This window comes from Aspergillus foveolatus (assembly GCF_047715535.1).
Source record: "Aspergillus foveolatus strain CBS 279.81 unplaced genomic scaffold BDW70scaffold_16, whole genome shotgun sequence".
NCBI classification, from domain to species: domain Eukaryota; kingdom Fungi; phylum Ascomycota; class Eurotiomycetes; order Eurotiales; family Aspergillaceae; genus Aspergillus; species Aspergillus foveolatus.
In genome coordinates this window covers 147,928-165,027 of record NW_027396080.1, presented here as the reverse complement: position 1 = coordinate 165,027, position 17,100 = coordinate 147,928, and the positions used below count along the sequence as shown (strand labels likewise).

Here is a 17,100-nt window from a genome sequence, read left to right as displayed (position 1 = left end):
TGTTTGCGATCCTGCGAGGTGACAATTGTGGTCATAAAAATTCTCCTTCAGCACGGTTGAGGATGGAGATTCATGTCCCATTTCAGGCTGACATCAACCATTTGCATGAAGCTGATCGTTATCGCCTGCTCCCTGAGGCTGGCCAAGCTGAACCTTCATGAAGAACTCCCGGCTCACCTCGGTAAATGAAGCAGGGCCACCCGTATCACGCACAGGTACCAGGCTATAACTGATTTATTAGCTAAATGTGGCGCTGATGAAGTCAGCGCAAGATAGCTGAATAGACAGATCAAGATGAATTCAAGAAGGGCGAAGGCGCTTACTAGAGGGATTCAAAGATTGGGCGACATATCATCGTGAAGCAACAGCTAGGTTTCCTCTTCGGGTGCTTAGGTTGATCGAGGTATTCCTAGCCTCTCTGCACTGACCAAAGGATAGGACGCTGAGGATACGGTGCATCAGACATAATGAACTACAATGCATCGGTTGACGAAGCAAAGCCCGGGAGCTTATTAGAGCTTCTTACCTGTACATACTTAGGTAGCAAATTAGGAGAGCTGCAACAAACATTGGTTCCATTGGCTTCGGTATTCTCTGCCTGATGGCAGTTATATAACTGTTGTTGATGGATATGTCCCAGCGAGCATGGCATTTGGGGTATAGTGGATGCAGAACTGTAACTTAGGGTTGAACTCGAAGAAGTGGTTGACTTGCAAACAGCCTGGATTCGGCTACTGCTCTTTTTGAGAATTATGTTTTCCTAGATTATTGATTAAAAAATATTTCCTTAAAATAAACCCGCTAATAATGTTTTTAAGGTATTATAAAAATAATATTATTTATGATAGTGTCAGAAGTGACTGAACGACGTCAGCCAATCAACCAGCTGCGCCGCAGCCAGCGTGTGACAATATCGGAAGAATGACGGCCCGGAGCTATCATACTGGCAATATGAGGCTAAAGGCCCGAAGGGGACTAGGGTCATATCTACAATATGAAGGGCATACTGGAAGTATGATGCCGGCATATTGGGGATATGATGGAGCAAGGTATTTAAGGACGCTCATTTACCATGTAATTAGTTTTGTACTTCGTGTCTTATTTTCGGAACAACCAAGATAGCCAACATTGTCAAGTTACTGCATTTCATCCTACCTTCCTTGTCTGATCTCAGAATATCCTTAGGACCTGTTGAGCCCGACTCCTAAGAAGGACTCTTTTGGCCTTATCTGACAGATAGTTACTAAGGATCCTCGAGCCTTTGAGCATCAGAGGCTATAGGAAGGCTTGTTTTTTTAAAGGAAAAACAAATATTTTAGTGATAACTACATCCCAAAACAAGATACTACATGGTTAAATTTCTCTCTAGCTTTCAAGGTTGATACTGATCTAGTGGCGCGAGGTTCAAACAATTAGGACATCTGTATGTTGGCCAAAATCACGTAGATCTCAGCGGACGTATCTGAGCTTTAGATAAACAGAGTATAAAGAATAGGAATATCATAGTACCGATAGCCCCGCTTGCAGTAGCAGTTGCTTATATCACAGGTTGGCGAACAGGCGGCTACTAAAGTGGTATAACTAGCACAGTACCGTAGTGGAGTCCATGGACGGGAACCAACCGGTAAATCAGCAATAGCTGGATTCAACCTCCAAAATAACCCCTCCTTCCACCAGCTGGACGGACAATCCCAGCATCAGAATAACAATGCAGATGCCGAACCACCTAGTAATTGTCTGCTGCCACGCAATTTACCTCGGTGGCCCCAGTAAAGGTCGCGACGAGGAGGAATGGTCAGTACCGGACCATAATTGGACGGACGCCCATTTTGGAAATGCACGGGTAATCTACGGGAAACGCGTATAGCTAACAAGCCATCGTCAGGCTAATCGAGGGGTTTCAGCGTGGGGAAACACCGACATTCACAGAGCATGTCAAGGCTGGGATTCGGCTTTTGGCGGGGGATGAGGGGGCGTTGCTTGTTTTTTCTGGGTATGTCTAACTTAACTATCGGGTTTCATTCGTTTGTCAGGCCAAATGATTCTTCGTTACCTTAAGCATTGGGACAAGAGTGAAGGTGAGAACGAGAATGCTGACAATATGTATGGGTATAGAGGCGCAACGAAACGGCCTGCGACTGAACTGGCAGAAGGGGAGTCGTATTTGGTATGATCGCCCAGCTGAGAAATCTTATAAGCCGGGATGCTACGATGAAAAACGTGAATTCAACTGATCGATTGCAGAACCTCGCAAGAGATAATGCCTTTTTCGGTTACGCACCAAGTATAGACCCAAGCAGGGTAGCAGCTGAAACGCACGCCACGGACTCGTACCAGAACGTGCTCTTCTCGATTCTCCGTTTCCGCCTACACACGGGCAGATACCCAGACCAGGTAACAGTAGTGACGCACGAGTTCAAGCGGGAGCGGTTTATGAGTTGCCATTTTCCTGCTGTGGGGCTGGACAAGCCCGGGAGTGGGAGTGTAATTGGAATTAACCCGCCGGAGGAGGTAACACCATTGAAAGAGCTGCTGGACGGGGAGGAGAAAAGAGGACTTGGGTTGTGGAAGCGTGATAGGTATGGTGTTGGTGCTGAGTTGAAGGAAAAGAGGATGAAGCGGGGGTGGGTTGACGGCTTGGAGAAGGGGCTGTGGGTTGGTGTAGGGTTGGAGCCCGTGGTGGAGGAGTTGGTCCATTGGAATGGGGGAAGTACAGGGAATGGGTTGTTTCCTAATATAATGGACTTGCCATGGTGCAGAAACATAAAGAATTGATAAGTCATTATGCATGAGACAAAGATCTGTCATATACCCGTAAATAGCGTAGAAACAATGACAAAAACTCCAAACTCCTGGCTTGATACCATGCCACATCTAATCAGCTAGACGGTAGCTGACCATGGTTTCCACACGATGGTTATTTGTGCTGAAGCTCCTGAGCTGGACTTTCTCAGGGTTCTTGATGTCTTTGGCATCACTGTCACCCCATTCAACAGGAACATCTGAGTCCGCATCCGCATAAACCAAGACGTTAAATGTGCAGTCTCCATCCAAGACAGGAAGGAATGTAACGGAAGCAGTAATTTGACGGAAAATGGCTTGGATCTCTTCTTGAATCTGCTTTTCGGTTTTCTCGACTGGTTCGGGCTGGCCGACATCCCTTAAAAAAGAGGTCAGCAAGCATGTCTCAATTGCGTATCCGAGATGACCTACCCCGGCGTATCGTTCTCTTTATCGCCCGACTTCCGGGTTGATTGACTCTTGTGCTTCCCGAATATTTGCACGTCAAACTGCCACCGTTCCACATGCTCCCCAGTTTCCTTGTCTGTAATAACCACAACCAACTTGGAAATCTTGCCGCCTAACATCCACTTGTTCAATTGAGACATAATCTTCTTGATGTACGCTTTCACCTGGTCATCGGCGGTAACTAGACCGGTCAATGAGTGTTATTGGAACGGGGAGGTCGACTAACCGAGCATGTTCAATCCATATTTCTTCACACTGAGAAAGTTAGCACAAGTACCGAGTCAAGCGCAAAGGACTTACGTTGTGAAATCCTCAGGAGGATACACCCCTCGTTGAAAACTGGAATTGAAGGTCAACACTTGATCGGCGTCGAAATCGCTGAATAGAGCTCACAGGATTGAGTTGATCGAGTATTCAAACTAAAAGTCTTAGCATTCTTCATGGTACTAGTAGAGTTGCACTCACAAATTCAGCCACAAGCTTCGAAGATCCTATTGCTGGTGAGTTTTGAAGATGCGGGGACTGAAGAACACTCACCTTTGATGGAGAGCTTGTGGACCTTGTCCTTAGATTTGTCTTTTGATGCTGACATTTTGCTCGTATATACTCGATAGAACTGAGCACAATATGGGCGTCTGCGTTTCTGTTGCTGAAGGAAAATGAATGAAAGAAGTTGCAGCTTTGTTTACTCGTGATAGTCACCGCAGCAATCTAGCCGACCGCCCGCCTAAGTTGACTGATCATCTCTCCGCAAGTCAACTTTTTTGCCGATCAATCTCCGGCCGCGTCTCCTGTCACGATCCACGACCCATCCCACTCCTGTCAAGCTTGGAAGTCATTCCCATGCTACTGCAGCAATCCCAATGCGAGGATGCCTGCAATTAGCCAGATGGCTGAGCGCGGCTCCAAATTGGCCTGCGTCCAGCCTTCTTAAGGCGCCCGGATCTTCCTTCGCGACTCGTCTTTTCACCACCACTTCCTCCTACAAAGCAAAGGGACCGTCAAAGGTGCCTATGACAGATCTTGAAGCGAGGATCTCTGCGATTCCGATTGAACGATACCGCAACTTCTGTATTGTCGCGCACGTCGACCATGGAAAGAGCACGCTCTCCGACCGACTTTTGGAGCTCACCGGCACGATTAAACCGGGCATGAACAAGCAGGTTTTGGACAAGCTCGATGTCGAACGCGAACGAGGTATTACAGTCAAGGCACAGACATGTACCATGATATACAACCATAAGGGGGAGGACTACCTCCTGCATCTTGTTGATACCCCGGGCCACGTCGACTTCCGCGCGGAGGTGTCGCGAAGTTATGCAAGCTGTGGTGGAGCGCTGCTTCTGGTCGATGCTAGTCAAGGTATTCAAGCGCAGACTGTTGCGAACTTCTACCTTGCCTTTTCGCAAGGCCTGGAATTGATTCCCGTCATCAACAAGGTGGACCTCCCGTCAGCCGAACCGGAACGGGCTCTCGAACAATTGGAACAGTCCTTTGAACTTGATACAGAGGATGCAGTTCTTGTCTCAGCCAAGACTGGTTTGAATGTTGAACAGCTGCTTCCTACAGTGGTAGAGAAGATTCCCGCGTATGTCTTGAATTTCTTAGAGGTTTGTTTTGAGATACTGACAACTGAGTAGGCCGGTCGGCGACTGTAAGAAACCTCTCCGTATGCTACTCGTCGACTCTTGGTATGATTCCTATAAAGGCGTGATATGTCTTGTCCGTGTCTTCGACGGCGAGGTCCGGGCTGGCCAGCAAGTCGTTTCTTTCGCAACCGGCATTAAGTACTACGTGGGCGAAGTTGGTATCCAATACCCGCTTGAAACGCCACAAACAGTTCTCCGTGCTGGCCAAGTGGGATACATCTTCTTCAACCCGGGTATGAAACGAAGCAAAGAGGCCAAAATTGGTGATACTTTCACAACGGTCGGGTCCGAGAAGGCCGTACAACCGCTGCCCGGTTTCGAGGAGCCCAAGGCAATGGTCTTCGTCGCTGCATATCCCGTAGATGCGGACCATTTCGAACACTTGGAGGACAGTATTAACCAACTCGTTCTCAATGACCGGAGTATCACCGTGCAGAAAGAGTCTTCTGAAGCGCTCGGAGCCGGTTTCAGACTGGGATTCTTGGGTACTTTGCACTGCTCGGTGTTCGAGGACCGTCTTCGTCAGGAGCATGGGGCCAGTATTATCATTACCCCGCCGTCAGTTCCGGTCAAGGTCGTTTGGAAGGACGGTAAGGAAGACATCATCACAAACCCCAATCGCTTCCCCGACGAGGATGACGTGCGCATGAAGGTTGCGGAACTGCAAGAGCCGTACGTTATGGCTACTTTGACCTTCCCGGATGAGTATTTGGGAACAGTCATCGAACTGTGCGAAGCGAACCGCGGAGAGCAGAAAAGCCTTGAATACTTCACCCCGACGCAAGTCATTCTCAAGTATGAATTGCCTTTGGCGCAGTTAGTCGACGATTTCTTTGGCAAGCTTAAGGGAGGGACGAAAGGATACGCCTCTCTGGACTACGAGGAGTCCGGCTGGAAGCCTAGTAACATCGTCAAGCTGCAACTCCTTGTCAACAAAGCTCCGGTTGATGCTGTCGCCCGGCTCGTACATTACAGCCAGACCGACAGACTGGGAAGGCAGTGGGTGACCAAGTTCAAAGAGCACGTCGACCGACAGCTGTTTGAGATTATCATCCAGGCTGCGGTGGGCAAAAAAATCGTTGCACGTGAGACTGTCAAGCCGTACCGAAAAGACGTGTTGGCGAAACTCCATGCCAGCGATGTCAGTAGACGAAGAAAGTTGTTGGAGAAGCAAAAAGAAGGTCGCAAGAGGCTTCGAGCCGTCGGAAATGTGGTGATTGAGCATAAGGCTTTCCAAGCGTTCCTAGCAAAGTAGCGACTTTAGCAGTGTACAATATATAGAGACCCCAAATACAATAATTATTGAATTCTGTATAGCGATTTAACATTTTTTGAACATGCAATCTACTTAGATCCGACGGCTGGTATAGTTACGCTGTCGCTGATTGGCTAGATCGAAGGGAGCTCTTCTGGCCGCGAAAAAAGTTTCGTCGCCAACCCCGCCGTTAAACTGGACTTGCAGCCTCCCCTCTTTCACCTTTTCGGCATTCACGGTCCGCTCTCAGGGATTCGCAAGGCTTCTCAACGGCACTACTTGTCTGTAGACCGATCTGAACTATTGTGTCGTTCCCGTCATCTTCGACGCGACTTCGAGCCTCCGGTCCTCAACCCGTTGAGTCATTCCGCCTTGCCATGGTCATTCCTTGATAGCGCGATGCAGCCTCTGGAGGGTGTGCAGGCGGACCTGGGTAAGGCCCAGGTCATCGACCGTGTCCCCAAAGTGATTAAGGAACTCAAATTTGGTGTGCTGTGAGTGCCCGCTTGCCAGAAGTTTTCTGCGAAGCCGCCAGCGACAGGCTAACGGTTCGGCTTCTCCGCAGGTCCAACGACGACATTGTCAGCCAAGGCGTAGTCGAAGTGTCCGACAGGAAATTCTTCAACCTCGAAAATGACCGTTCTATTGTTCCAAATGGCCCGCTCGACGCGCGCATGGGTATCTCGAATAAAACCTCGACCTGCCAGACATGCGGCGGCGCACTGCAGGTTTGCAACGGCCACTTCGGTCATGTGCGGCTTGTTTTGCCCGCTTTTCATGTGGGTTACTTCAAGCGTGTTATTAGTATTCTGCAGGAAATTTGCAAGGAGTGCTCGCATATTCTGCTCCCCGAAGCAGAACGCCGGGCCTTTCTCCGTGAGATGCGCCGCCCGCGACTGGATAACCTGCGACGGATGCAGATTGCCAAACGAGTCAACGACCGCTGCCGCAAGACCCGAACCTGCGAAAACTGTGGTGCTGTTAATGGGGTGGTGAAGAAGACAGGTACTAGCTCTCTTAAGATCACGCATGACAAATTCCGTGCGTTCAATGCCTCGACATCCGCGAAGAAGATCCCGCCACCTAGCAAGATCGTCTTCGATAGGTCATTAGAGGAAGCTAGAAGTTCTAATCCGGAGGTCGAGAAACATTACAAAAAAGCTCAGGACGATTTGAATGCGCTGCGGGTGTTGAATCTGTTCAAGCGCATCTCGGACAGTGATTGTGAATTATTAGGACTGGACCCCAAGGAAGCAAGGCCGGAGATGTTCCTCTGGCAGTTTATCCCTGCGCCACCAGTGTGTATTCGTCCGTCGGTCGGTCAAGACGCTTCATCGACTGAGGATGATCTGACGGCTAAGCTGGGAGATATCGTCCAGAGTAACATCAACCTCAAAAATGCTTTGCTAAAAGGAGCTCCAGTGCAGACGATCATGGAGTGCTGGGACTATATGCAGCTTCAGATTGCCGTCTACATTAACAGCGATGTCCCCGGTCTGAACAAGGCAGACCTCGGGAAGCCTATTCGAGGTTTCGTGCAGCGTCTGAAGGGAAAACAGGGTCGATTCCGTGGTAACCTGTCCGGAAAGCGTGTTGATTTCTCTGGTCGAACTGTCATCTCGCCCGATCCTAACCTTCGCGTCGATGAGGTTGCTGTCCCAGAATTGGTCGCAAAGAACATGACGTATCCCGAAGTGGTTAACAGGTACAATAAAGAAAAGCTACAGCAGTGTGTTCGAAATGGACAGAAGAAGTGGCCGGGTGCCAACTATATCATCAAAAAGGGCAACCCCCTAAAGACCATGCTTAAGTATGGTAACCTGAAATTTATTGCCGACCAGCTGCAAGAAGGAGATATCGTCGAGCGTCATATCGAAGATGGCGATATTGTCCTCTTCAATCGTCAGCCCTCCCTCCACAAACTCAGTATCCTTTCCCATTTTGCCAAAGTTCGCCCGCACCGGACATTCCGACTAAATGAGTGTGTATGTAACCCATACAATGCGGATTTCGACGGAGACGAAATGAATCTTCACGTTCCTCAGACGGAGGAGGCGAGAGCTGAAGCCATGGAGTTGATGGGTGTGAAAAACAACTTGGCGACACCCAAGAACGGAGAGCCTATCATTGGCGCCATTCAAGATTTCATTAGTGCTGCCTATTTGCTTAGCAGCAAGGATAATTTCTTCGACCGGCGTAGTTTTACCCAGATCTGCTTATACATGCTTGGTCCGCAAACGCGTTTCGACCTTCCTCCGCCCGCAGTGTTTAAGCCACAGATGCTCTGGACCGGAAAGCAGGTCTTCAATATTCTGATGCGGCCTAATAAGGATGACCCGGTCTTGGTCAATCTCGACGCTGCGTGCAAACAGTTTAAGCCGCCAAAGGGGAATCAACCAAGAGACCTGGACCCCAACGATTCGTGGCTCGTCGTTCGAAATTCCGAGGTCATGTGTGGTGTGATGGACAAATCTACTGTCGGTTCCGGAAAGAAGGACAATGTGTTCTATATCATGCTTCGTGATTTTGGCCCTGCTGCTGCGGCCGAGGGAATGAACCGTTTGTCGAAACTGTCAGCCCGTTGGTTCTCAAACATGGGATTTTCTATCGGTATCACAGATGTCTATCCCAGCGATAGACTAGTACAATCGAAAAACGACCTCGTTGAAGCAGCGTACGCACAGTGTGACGAAGTCATTGCCAAGTACAAAGCTGGAACCCTTGAAAAGTATCCTGGATGTGACGAACTACAGACAATGGAAAACCAACTATCTGGTATTCTGAGTAAAGTCCGTCAGCAGGCCGGTGACGAGTGTATTGCCCAGCTGAGCAAATACAATTCCCCGCTGATCATGGCTACGTCCGGATCGAAAGGTTCTAGTATCAACGTGTCTCAGATGGTCGCTCTCGTCGGTCAACAAATTATCGGTGGTCAGCGTGTGCAGGACGGTTTCCAGGACCGGACTCTACCTCATTTCCCCAAAAACGCCCGACAGCCCCCTTCCAAGGGTTTCGTGCGGAACAGTTTCTTCTCGGGTCTCCTTCCTTACGAGTTCATTTTCCACGCCATGTCCGGTCGTGAAGGTCTGGTCGATACTGCGGTCAAAACTGCTGAAACCGGTTACATGTCGCGTCGTCTGATGAAATCTTTGGAAGACCTTTCTACTGGTTATGATGACACTGTTCGAAACTCGTCCCAGGGCATTGTCCAATTCCAGTACGGTGACGATAAATTAGACCCCGTCGATATGGAGGGCAAAGCCAAGCCGGTCCACTTCGATCGAACTTTCATCCATGCTGAAACGACAACGTATAAGAACGAGGAACGAAGCTTGTCCCCTGCCGAGATTATGGAAGTATGTGAGGAGATGCTCTCCAAAGAACGCGCCAAGCTAGCGCGACATGATCTGATGGGTGCTGAGCTCGACTATATGGATCGGAGTGACCATGGTATTGACCAGTTCGAGAGCGCTCGGGATTTCCTCGATTCAATTCAGCAATACGTCCAGACCAAGGCGGACAAACTGATCTCCCGAGGTGGTGACAGCGACCCATCTGACGAGAGGACCATCAAGGGTTTGAACCATACTGGAAAGCTGACGGAGAGGACGCTTCGGACGTTCATCGCCGAGTGTTTGATGAAGTATAAGAAAGCTCAAGTTGAGCCAGGACACGCTGTGGGTGCCGTTGGTGCGCAGTCCATTGGAGAACCGGGTACGCAGATGACACTGAAGACTTTCCACTTTGCTGGTGTCGCCGGTATGAGTATCACACAGGGTGTTCCCCGTATCAAGGAAATCATCAACGCCTCCAAGGAGATCAGTACTCCTGTTATTTCCTGCGAGCTTGTTGAAAAGCGCAACATCGTCGCGGCTCGCATGGCGAAGGGACGCATCGAAAAGACCTTCCTACGCGATATCATCCACTACGTTCGCGAAACCTGGACTGGCAAAGAGGCATACCTGACAGTTAAAATCAACTGGGACACAATCAGCGCCCTTGAACTCGATTTGACAGTGGGAAAAATACGTCAGGCCATTGAGAACCACCGACGATTCAAGTCAGAAGACTTGAAGTTGCGGTCAACCCGCTCCCACATTCACATCCACATTGACCTGGATCCTGCCAGCAAAGAGAAGCTGTCAAAGACTGAAATCGCCGCTACCAGTTCAGACCCCTTCCTCCGCCTCAAGGCCCTCAAACGCCTGCTTCCAGACATCCAAGTCCTCGGCCACCCGCAAGCTAACCGTGCCATCATCCGTACCGACGACAAATCAGATACTAACACCCTCCTCGTCGAAGGATACGGTCTCCGCCAGTGCATGAACACCGTCGGTATCGACGGCCTACGCACCAGATCCAACAATGTCATGGAAACGCGTGAGGTGCTGGGTATTGAGGCAGCCCGGTCAACTATCATCCAGGAAATCAGCGAGGTCATGAAGGACATGGACATCGATCCGCGTCATATGCAGCTCCTTGCCGACGTCATGACTTACAAGGGTGAAGTTCTCGGTATCACGCGATTTGGTCTCGCAAAAATGCGGGATTCTGTTCTGCAACTTGCTTCTTTCGAGAAGACTGCGGACCATCTCTTTGATGCTGGTGGAGCGGGCCGGACCGATCTTATTGAGGGTGTCTCTGAGTGTATCATTATGGGAAAGACGGTGTCGCTTGGTACCGGTGCGATGGAGGTAGTCCGCAAGATGAACTTCTTCGAGGGCCAGATTGGGCCGAAGAAGACAATCTTTGAAGATGCATGGAATGATGTCCACGGTGAGCGAAAGACGAAAAAGAGGAAGATGTAGATCTATTCTCTGCTAGAAAAGTACAGTAGCATTATGGGCGTTTAGCGTTGCTTTGTACGATTGATGGATGGTTTATATGGTGGTTATATCATTTGATTTCCGTCAGAATAGATATATACAATGGATTCTATAGTGACGAAGATTGTTGCCAATCGAGTCTCAAGTCCCTCATAGATATGGGATATGGGATATGGGATGTGGTGGTGGTCCGGTCTTAAGATAAAGTTCCCCACCACAAATTTATCTGAGTCCGAGCCTCTCCCCCTCCTCTATTCTCTTCTCTTCACTTCACCTCACCTTCACCGCCCTCTCAAACAAACTGCTCTCTTTTCTTCGAGCAGAAACGAACTCTTGCCTTAATTTAAGCTGAAATCTACGAGATCACACACCTCAAAACACACCAGATCAGCCGCCGCGACCACAATGCCACCAACCAACCACCCCCCACCATTCTCCACCATTCTTTCTTCCGCCTCCCTTCCTTCCTCTTCAACAAATGAATTAACACCAATATATCAAGGCGCTGAAGCGCACCTCTACAGAACCACGTTCCTCTCACCGTCCCAGCCCGCCGCGCTCAAAATCCGCCCCTCAAAACCCTACCGACACCCGATCCTCGATCGCCGCCTAACCCGCGCCCGCATATTACAAGAAGCGCGTTGTCTCCAGAAGTTAGTGAAAGAGGGTGTATCGGTCCCCGCATTACTGGGTGTGGATTGGGAGCCAAGTGCTAGAGATGGGAGCTCTTGGCTTGTTATGGAATGGATTGAGGGTGAGCCTGTCAGGGTTATTCTGGAGGTATGGGAGGCATATCTAAAAGGCATTGAGAGGGGAAAGGGGCTGGGCTTGGGAGAGGGCGTGCAAGGGAGCGAGGAGGAGAAGGTTCGCGGGCTTATGCGGAGGATTGGGAGGGCTGTTGGGGGGTTGCATAGAGCGGGTGTTATACATGGGGATTTGACAACGAGCAATCTTATGCTGCGTCCTTTGGGCTCTGCAGATACGACTGGAATTATAGAAGAAAGGGATCAGGGGTCACCCTCTATGGCAGGTGAAATCGTCATGATTGACTTTGGACTCGCGATGCAGAGCTCCCAGGATGAGGACCGCGCAGTGGATCTCTATGTCCTTGAACGGGCTTTTGGGAGCTCGCATCCGCGAACGGAAAGATTCTTCGAGGAAGTTCTTGTCGGGTATAGAGAAAGTTATAAGGGTGCGGTCTCGGCTCTGAAGAGGTTGGAAGATGTGAGGATGAGAGGAAGGAAGAGGAGCATGATTGGGTAGTTACCTATATAACAGGTATCGAATGGTTGCATTGAATGTCAGGACAAATGACAACGCCGCGCTCTTACATGCAAAAGAAACGGAATATTCTTAATCAGAAATAGGCCAGCCATTCCGGTCAAGCCTCAACGCAGCTCCCAACATCCGCAAGCGCAAAATAACCCTTGTTCTCAACAACCCCTCGGTCCTTCACCACAGCCGTATACTTAACCACCCACTGCGTCTCAATATCGACCAAACCACCATCCTTGCCATCCAACTCCGGAGTTGAAGCCAGGATCCCCGCCCCACGCTCCCCAGGCCCCAGCAACTCCCTGATCGTCCCCTTCGGCAAGATATCATTACAATCATTATGCGTTAACAAATCGATTTTCTGCTCCTTCGCATACAGAATCAAACTCTTCGGAACAACACAGCAGTCCTTCAAATTGATCTGGTTGACTGCGGGCTTAACGCGCGTGTGCTCCAGGAACCGGGCTAACCGCTCGCTTCCAAACTCCGCAACCCCAAGCTGCAGTATATTCCCCTGCTCTTGTAAGGATTCAAGACATTTCCACGTCTGCACGAGGCTATCGAAGTCGTCTTCGTGCTCGACGCTGCTCCCGCCGTCAACGGAGATACTTTCTTCTTCCTCACTGTCGTCTTCCGCATCAAAGTGGATCCCCGGAAATGAGACAATGAGTAAATCAATCGAGTCGACGTGTAGCTCTTTCAGGACAAGATCGATCGCTTGCTTTGTGTGTGCACAACGTCGGGAAACGGGAATTCCCGGGAGGTAGAATAGTTTGACAGTGATGTCGTACTGTGAGCGTTCTTCGGCGAGCCCACGCTGGGAGAAGTCTACGGCGGGGATGTAGAGTGTGTCGTCTTCTTGTTTTGTCCAGGCGGAGCTGTTTGCTGTGCTGGGTTCGGAAGGGATGGATTGCTGTGCGGCTTGGAAATTTGCGCGAAGTGAGTTGATCAGTTCGACATTTGACTTGAATGTTGACGGCTGCCGGATTACGGACGGACCTCCGGAGGTCATTATGTTCCTGTTGAGAGGGAGAACAATGAGTTTGGATAGGTTCGGCTTGGGGAGTTTGAACTGAGGGGTTTAACGATGGGATGGCGGGGCAAAAACGTACGAGGTCGAGAGTACCAACTTCATTGTGCTTGGATAGGGCTGTATTTGAGGGAGGATTATTGCTGTATGGTAGTTTGGTTGCCTGTTCACAGCACAGCGGTCTGGGTGAGTTGCGCCTTGAAGGAGTGATCGTGGTGGGGTTGGACTTTGGAGATCCAAAATGATCGATTGCTAAGCAGCGGGACCGATCTACTGTTCTTATCGAGCTATCAATTTGACTACCTCCCACTATACGTATACACTATATCTCTCAACTAATCATAATCAAGAGTAGGATCCCAGTCCGTTGGCGAATACTCCCCTGTATGCAAGGACTTCATATCCTCCTCATCCAATTCAAAGTCGAACACTTCGGCATTTTCCTGGATGCGACTGGGAGTGACTGATTTGGGAAGAGGAACAAAACCCTGGAACAGTCAGTACAAAGACAGTCTTCTATAGAGCTAAACGAAGTTGAGAGCAGAGGACACTGACCTTCTGCAATCCCCACCGAATCATAATCTGCGCTGGCGATTTTCCATACTTGTCCCCCAACTTCTTCAACAACGGCTCGCGCATCCTCGTCCCATGCGCCAGCGGCGAATAAGCCTGGACAACAATATTTCTTTCCTGCAACCACTCGACAATATCCGACCGATCGAGCCACGGATGCAATTCATACTGCCCAACATCAATCTTACTTCCTCTCACACCGTCATCGCCACTAGTCTGGATGTACGCTTCTAGCTCGTCGAGATGGTGGATACCATAGTTAGAGACACCAATTGACTTTGTCTTTCCGGCTCTCTGGGCCTCAACAAGCGCTTTCCATGAGCCCAGTCGGGCTTCTTTGCCGCCGTAGGGGGCGTGAAGGAGGATTCTACATGCCTATTTTAGCTGAGGGAATTCTATGAATAGGTCGGCGCAACCCACAGGTCAAAGTATTCCTGCTCTGCAGTCCGTAGACTCGAGTCGATAGCCCGTTTCGTAGCATTATACCCCATCGATTCTGGCGGAATCTTGGTAGTGAAAAAGATGTGTGAGCGATCGATTCCCGAGGCAGCTATTGCGCGGCCGCAGGCTTTCTCATTGCCGTACATGATGGCCGAGTCGACCTGTATTGCTGGTTAGACATTTGCATCGAGCAGGATGAAGAATGGACTGTTGTACATGGCGGTATCCTACGCGCAATGCTTCCCGGGTTGTCTGTTCGGTTTTGGAAGGCGGGCTGGAGCATGTGAGCTTATGTGTTTATGAGGGATGGCGAAGGGTTATTTACATTAGATAGACCTAGGTTTTGTTAATGGCCTATTGGATGTTATTGGTGGAATAGATGTTACTCACGCCGTAACCTAGGACCGGGATCTCATGCCCCGAGTTCATGCGGTATGTGGAGCGGAGACTCTGAAGGGCGGCCATGGTTCCTTGGGGTGTTAGAAAATAGGATAGTGTGCCTTGGGGAACGGGGAGTTGGGGTATTTATACAGATGAGGTCATCGATTGTTGGTAGTGGGGCTGCTATCAATCTCAAGCCTCACGCAGTCACGGATAATAACCGATTTATTGACGGATAATCTAGCATTAGATATCTTGGCGCGAGTCCAAGCTGTTTGTCCAACTTCGTACACAACGTCAAGAACATTCTAGGATAGGTATTAGGTCAATAATTAACGCCGCTGACAAAGCGCGCAGCAGCTCGTGGATCATTGCTCAAACCCCAAGGTATATATATACACGGCGACAGTTAATGCCACATGGACACAGCAGTGTAGAGCGATGAACAAGCAACAATTCTTGATGCGAGTAAAGCCTGATGAGACTCCAAGCGAACATATAATTTTACTGATCCTCACTAATTCAACTGGACGTAGTTCGCTGCGAGACATTAGCATAGTCCAGAGAAATTCTCTAGGCAATGCTTACCTGGAAACTGCCCTTCTCGTCCGTCAACACGGCCTGTCCACCACTCGTTTTGGTTATCGGTCCTTTGTACAATCTCGATGACGTCGCCGGCCGAGAAGCTCAAATCACCGTGGGCCTGTGCTTCGTAATCGTACAAGGCCGTAACTGTCTCGACGGGGGCACGGAACTGCGAAGGCTTGGGCTTTGGGGGTGGGGGTGCCGGCTTTTTGGCTGCGGCTGCTGCGAGGGCGCTTCCACTGGCGCCAGGAGAGTACGGAGGCGGCGGGTTTTCGACAACATCGGGGTCACTGGGCCGTGATCCGAAGCGGCCTTTGTGCTCTGCGGCTAGTTTATCTTTGCCAATGAGCTTCGAGCCCGGCCGGCGACCACCTGTGGTCTTGAAGTGGACAATGGTGAGTTCTTCAGCGCGCTCTTTGACGTCCCCGCGCTTCTCCTCATACGCTTCTTCGATGTCGCGTGTCAGATCAAAGTAACCAATGTTGATGCCTTGCATCTTCTCGTGCAATGTATAAAAGACATTCAACTGCATGTAGTAGAAGGATTGGAAGAGCGGCCGGATGAATTCCGCTTCGAGGGCGAAGAGTTTCGGCAGCTCATCCTTCAGCAAATCATTGTATAGGTTGTAATCCTGAGTAGCCTGTTCTACGTCCCCCTCAGCTTTGTAAAGGGCCTTCTCATCCTTCAGCGACTTGTCCTTCTTATCTTGCAGCTTCTTCAGAGTGTTCCTGTGACGGTCATAGTCGAGCTTCTTGTGGTCTCGCTTCACAGCAACCTTTCGAATGGCCTTAATCACCTCTAAGAGCTGTTGCGCGGGGCTGACGACACGAGAATCGATCATCTCAAGCTCCGGTGCTAGTGCTTCCTTCAGATCCTGCACAATAACTTCATACTCCTCACAAGCCCGAATGCCTTCAGGGTTTCCTTCAATCGTATAGGTGCTCGGGTCGGAAGCACGGCCGGAAATTGGTTTATAAAGCTCTGTCATAGCCTTGGAGAACTCAATCTGGTGATCCAGCATCCCTAAGCGGGGTATTAGCCGGAGTGGAGGCGGAAGGCGTCTGGAAGAAACCTACCATTAACGGCGTCGAAGTACTTCTTAGACTCATCGTGGAGTTTCTTTGTCTCTTTTTCGAGTTCCTGAAATCGGCGCTCGGCATCGGTGTAGACAGGATCCTTGGTGTTGTCGCCGATGTTGAACCTGGCCTTGAACGTTTGCGGGGCGCGGACAATGCTCTTCTGGAAACCCTTTAAACTCATCTCGCACCTTCTGGCTCGGAGGCGGCGGAACTCTCAAATGCGAGTGAAGCAGTCGTGGGAATAGCCGTGAAAAATGGTGTCTTGGGGTTAGAGGAAAGAGGAGAGGGAAGTAGTGTTGGAGGAAGTAAGTGGGGAGAGAGTGAGAATCGCCCAGTTTGCTGGTGCCTTGACTACTCTAGAACCCAAGTCCAAGAACCGCTGACGCTCAGTTGGCCTTGCTGTGGCTTGGCCTACCGGGTATGACATAAGAGGGGTCACAGTGTGGCTGTGCCATGACCCGTGACTGGCCGATGATGGCCTGCCGAGCACTTGCGTTCCATCAAACAAATGCTCTTTTACTCTGCTGGAGTGGGATATCTTTGTTGATGCACATAGCAGGTCTGCTTCTAATCATTCTGTTGCCATCCGATATTACTGAGCACACTTTTCCCTCTTGATGCTATTGATTCTAATCCATTCCGTACAAACCTTGTGAGGGCCAAAACAGAGCACGCATGCTGACTTTACCCATAGTGGTGCAGTATGCGAATTCCATATGATGTGAGATGGAACTGTCTTCTCATGCTTACCCAGTGC

The 17,100-nt window shown here is 49.9% G+C and overlaps 7 protein-coding genes across 7 annotated transcripts; 3 read left to right on the top strand and 4 right to left on the bottom strand.

The window, feature by feature from the left end:
- Window positions 1–2,758: 2,758 nt before the first annotated feature.
- Window positions 2,759–3,909, bottom strand: BDW70DRAFT_133728 (spindle checkpoint protein MAD2). The gene is made up of 7 exons (XM_073736373.1): window positions 3,787–3,909; window positions 3,715–3,740; window positions 3,643–3,668; window positions 3,550–3,588; window positions 3,476–3,504; window positions 3,214–3,430; window positions 2,759–3,160 (listed from the first exon to the last, which is right to left on the bottom strand). The coding sequence occupies exons 1-7, from the start codon at window positions 3,839–3,841 to the stop codon at window positions 2,875–2,877; spliced, it is 678 nt and encodes a 225-aa protein (XP_073597242.1). The 5' UTR covers window positions 3,842–3,909; the 3' UTR covers window positions 2,759–2,874.
- Window positions 3,910–4,039: 130 nt separating this feature from the next.
- BDW70DRAFT_133725 (GTPase GUF1) lies at window positions 4,040–6,170 on the top strand. Its single transcript, XM_073736372.1, has 2 exons — window positions 4,040–4,837; window positions 4,890–6,170. The coding sequence occupies exons 1-2, from the start codon at window positions 4,113–4,115 to the stop codon at window positions 6,151–6,153; spliced, it is 1,989 nt and encodes a 662-aa protein (XP_073597241.1). The 5' UTR covers window positions 4,040–4,112; the 3' UTR covers window positions 6,154–6,170.
- Window positions 6,171–6,552: 382 nt separating this feature from the next.
- Window positions 6,553–10,961, top strand: BDW70DRAFT_158759 (DNA-directed RNA polymerase III core subunit RPO31; the record flags this gene model as incomplete). Its single annotated transcript, XM_073740578.1, has 2 exons — window positions 6,553–6,647; window positions 6,719–10,961. The coding sequence occupies 2 exons, from the start codon at window positions 6,553–6,555 to the stop codon at window positions 10,959–10,961; spliced, it is 4,338 nt and encodes a 1,445-aa protein (XP_073597240.1).
- Window positions 10,962–11,217: 256 nt separating this feature from the next.
- Window positions 11,218–12,301, top strand: bud32 (serine/threonine protein kinase BUD32). The gene has a single exon (XM_073743662.1). The coding sequence runs from the start codon at window positions 11,385–11,387 to the stop codon at window positions 12,240–12,242; it is 858 nt and encodes a 285-aa protein (XP_073597239.1). The 5' UTR covers window positions 11,218–11,384; the 3' UTR covers window positions 12,243–12,301.
- BDW70DRAFT_27516 (putative gamma-cysteine synthetase regulatory subunit) lies at window positions 12,302–13,520 on the bottom strand. Its single transcript, XM_073743661.1, has 2 exons — window positions 13,367–13,520; window positions 12,302–13,273 (listed from the first exon to the last, which is right to left on the bottom strand). The coding sequence occupies exons 1-2, from the start codon at window positions 13,387–13,389 to the stop codon at window positions 12,361–12,363; spliced, it is 936 nt and encodes a 311-aa protein (XP_073597238.1). The 5' UTR covers window positions 13,390–13,520; the 3' UTR covers window positions 12,302–12,360.
- Window positions 13,443–15,010, bottom strand: BDW70DRAFT_27530 (aldo/keto reductase family protein). Its single transcript, XM_073743664.1, has 7 exons — window positions 14,830–15,010; window positions 14,689–14,768; window positions 14,624–14,634; window positions 14,515–14,572; window positions 14,278–14,459; window positions 13,840–14,224; window positions 13,443–13,772 (listed from the first exon to the last, which is right to left on the bottom strand). The coding sequence occupies exons 2-7, from the start codon at window positions 14,761–14,763 to the stop codon at window positions 13,620–13,622; spliced, it is 864 nt and encodes a 287-aa protein (XP_073597237.1). The 5' UTR covers window positions 14,764–14,768; window positions 14,830–15,010; the 3' UTR covers window positions 13,443–13,619.
- On the bottom strand, window positions 14,742–16,683 carry BDW70DRAFT_133718 (amphiphysin). Its single transcript, XM_073736371.1, has 4 exons — window positions 16,341–16,683; window positions 15,268–16,287; window positions 14,830–15,219; window positions 14,742–14,768 (listed from the first exon to the last, which is right to left on the bottom strand). The coding sequence occupies exons 1-3, from the start codon at window positions 16,522–16,524 to the stop codon at window positions 15,197–15,199; spliced, it is 1,227 nt and encodes a 408-aa protein (XP_073597236.1). The 5' UTR covers window positions 16,525–16,683; the 3' UTR covers window positions 14,742–14,768; window positions 14,830–15,196.
- Between the last annotated feature and the right edge of the window lie 417 nt (window positions 16,684–17,100).

Excerpts from the sequence above, each read along its gene's own strand:
- BDW70DRAFT_133725 (XM_073736372.1), top strand. The coding sequence starts at position 4,113 with ATGCGAGGATGCCTGCAATTAGCCAGATGGCTGAGCGCGGCTCCAAAT. Across the intron at positions 4,838-4,889 it reads GTGGTAGAGAAGATTCCCGC|GCCGGTCGGCGACTGTAAGA; the intron begins GTATGTCTTGAA and ends ACAACTGAGTAG.
- bud32 (XM_073743662.1), top strand. The coding sequence starts at position 11,385 with ATGCCACCAACCAACCACCCCCCACCATTCTCCACCATTCTTTCTTCC.
- BDW70DRAFT_27530 (XM_073743664.1), bottom strand. The coding sequence starts at position 14,763 with ATGGCCGCCCTTCAGAGTCTCCGCTCCACATACCGCATGAACTCGGGG. Across the intron at positions 14,460-14,514 it reads TGCGCGTAGGATACCGCCAT|GTCGACTCGGCCATCATGTA; the intron begins GTACAACAGTCC and ends CCAGCAATACAG. Across the intron at positions 13,773-13,839 it reads TTCGGTGGGGATTGCAGAAG|GGTTTTGTTCCTCTTCCCAA; the intron begins GTCAGTGTCCTC and ends TGACTGTTCCAG.
- BDW70DRAFT_27516 (XM_073743661.1), bottom strand. The coding sequence starts at position 13,389 with ATGAAGTTGGTACTCTCGACCTC. Across the intron at positions 13,274-13,366 it reads AAGTTGGTACTCTCGACCTC|GAACATAATGACCTCCGGAG; the intron begins GTACGTTTTTGC and ends CCCTCTCAACAG.
- BDW70DRAFT_133718 (XM_073736371.1), bottom strand. The coding sequence starts at position 16,524 with ATGAGTTTAAAGGGTTTCCAGAAGAGCATTGTCCGCGCCCCGCAAACG. Across the intron at positions 16,288-16,340 it reads GTACTTCGACGCCGTTAATG|GGATGCTGGATCACCAGATT; the intron begins GTAGGTTTCTTC and ends TACCCCGCTTAG. Across the intron at positions 15,220-15,267 it reads ACGAGAAGGGCAGTTTCCAG|CGAACTACGTCCAGTTGAAT; the intron begins GTAAGCATTGCC and ends AATGTCTCGCAG.
- BDW70DRAFT_133728 (XM_073736373.1), bottom strand. The coding sequence starts at position 3,841 with ATGTCAGCATCAAAAGACAAATCTAAGGACAAGGTCCACAAGCTCTCC. Across the intron at positions 3,589-3,642 it reads TACTCGATCAACTCAATCCT|TTTTCAACGAGGGGTGTATC; the intron begins GTGAGCTCTATT and ends CTTCAATTCCAG. Across the intron at positions 3,431-3,475 it reads ATATGGATTGAACATGCTCG|TTACCGCCGATGACCAGGTG; the intron begins GTTAGTCGACCT and ends TGACCGGTCTAG.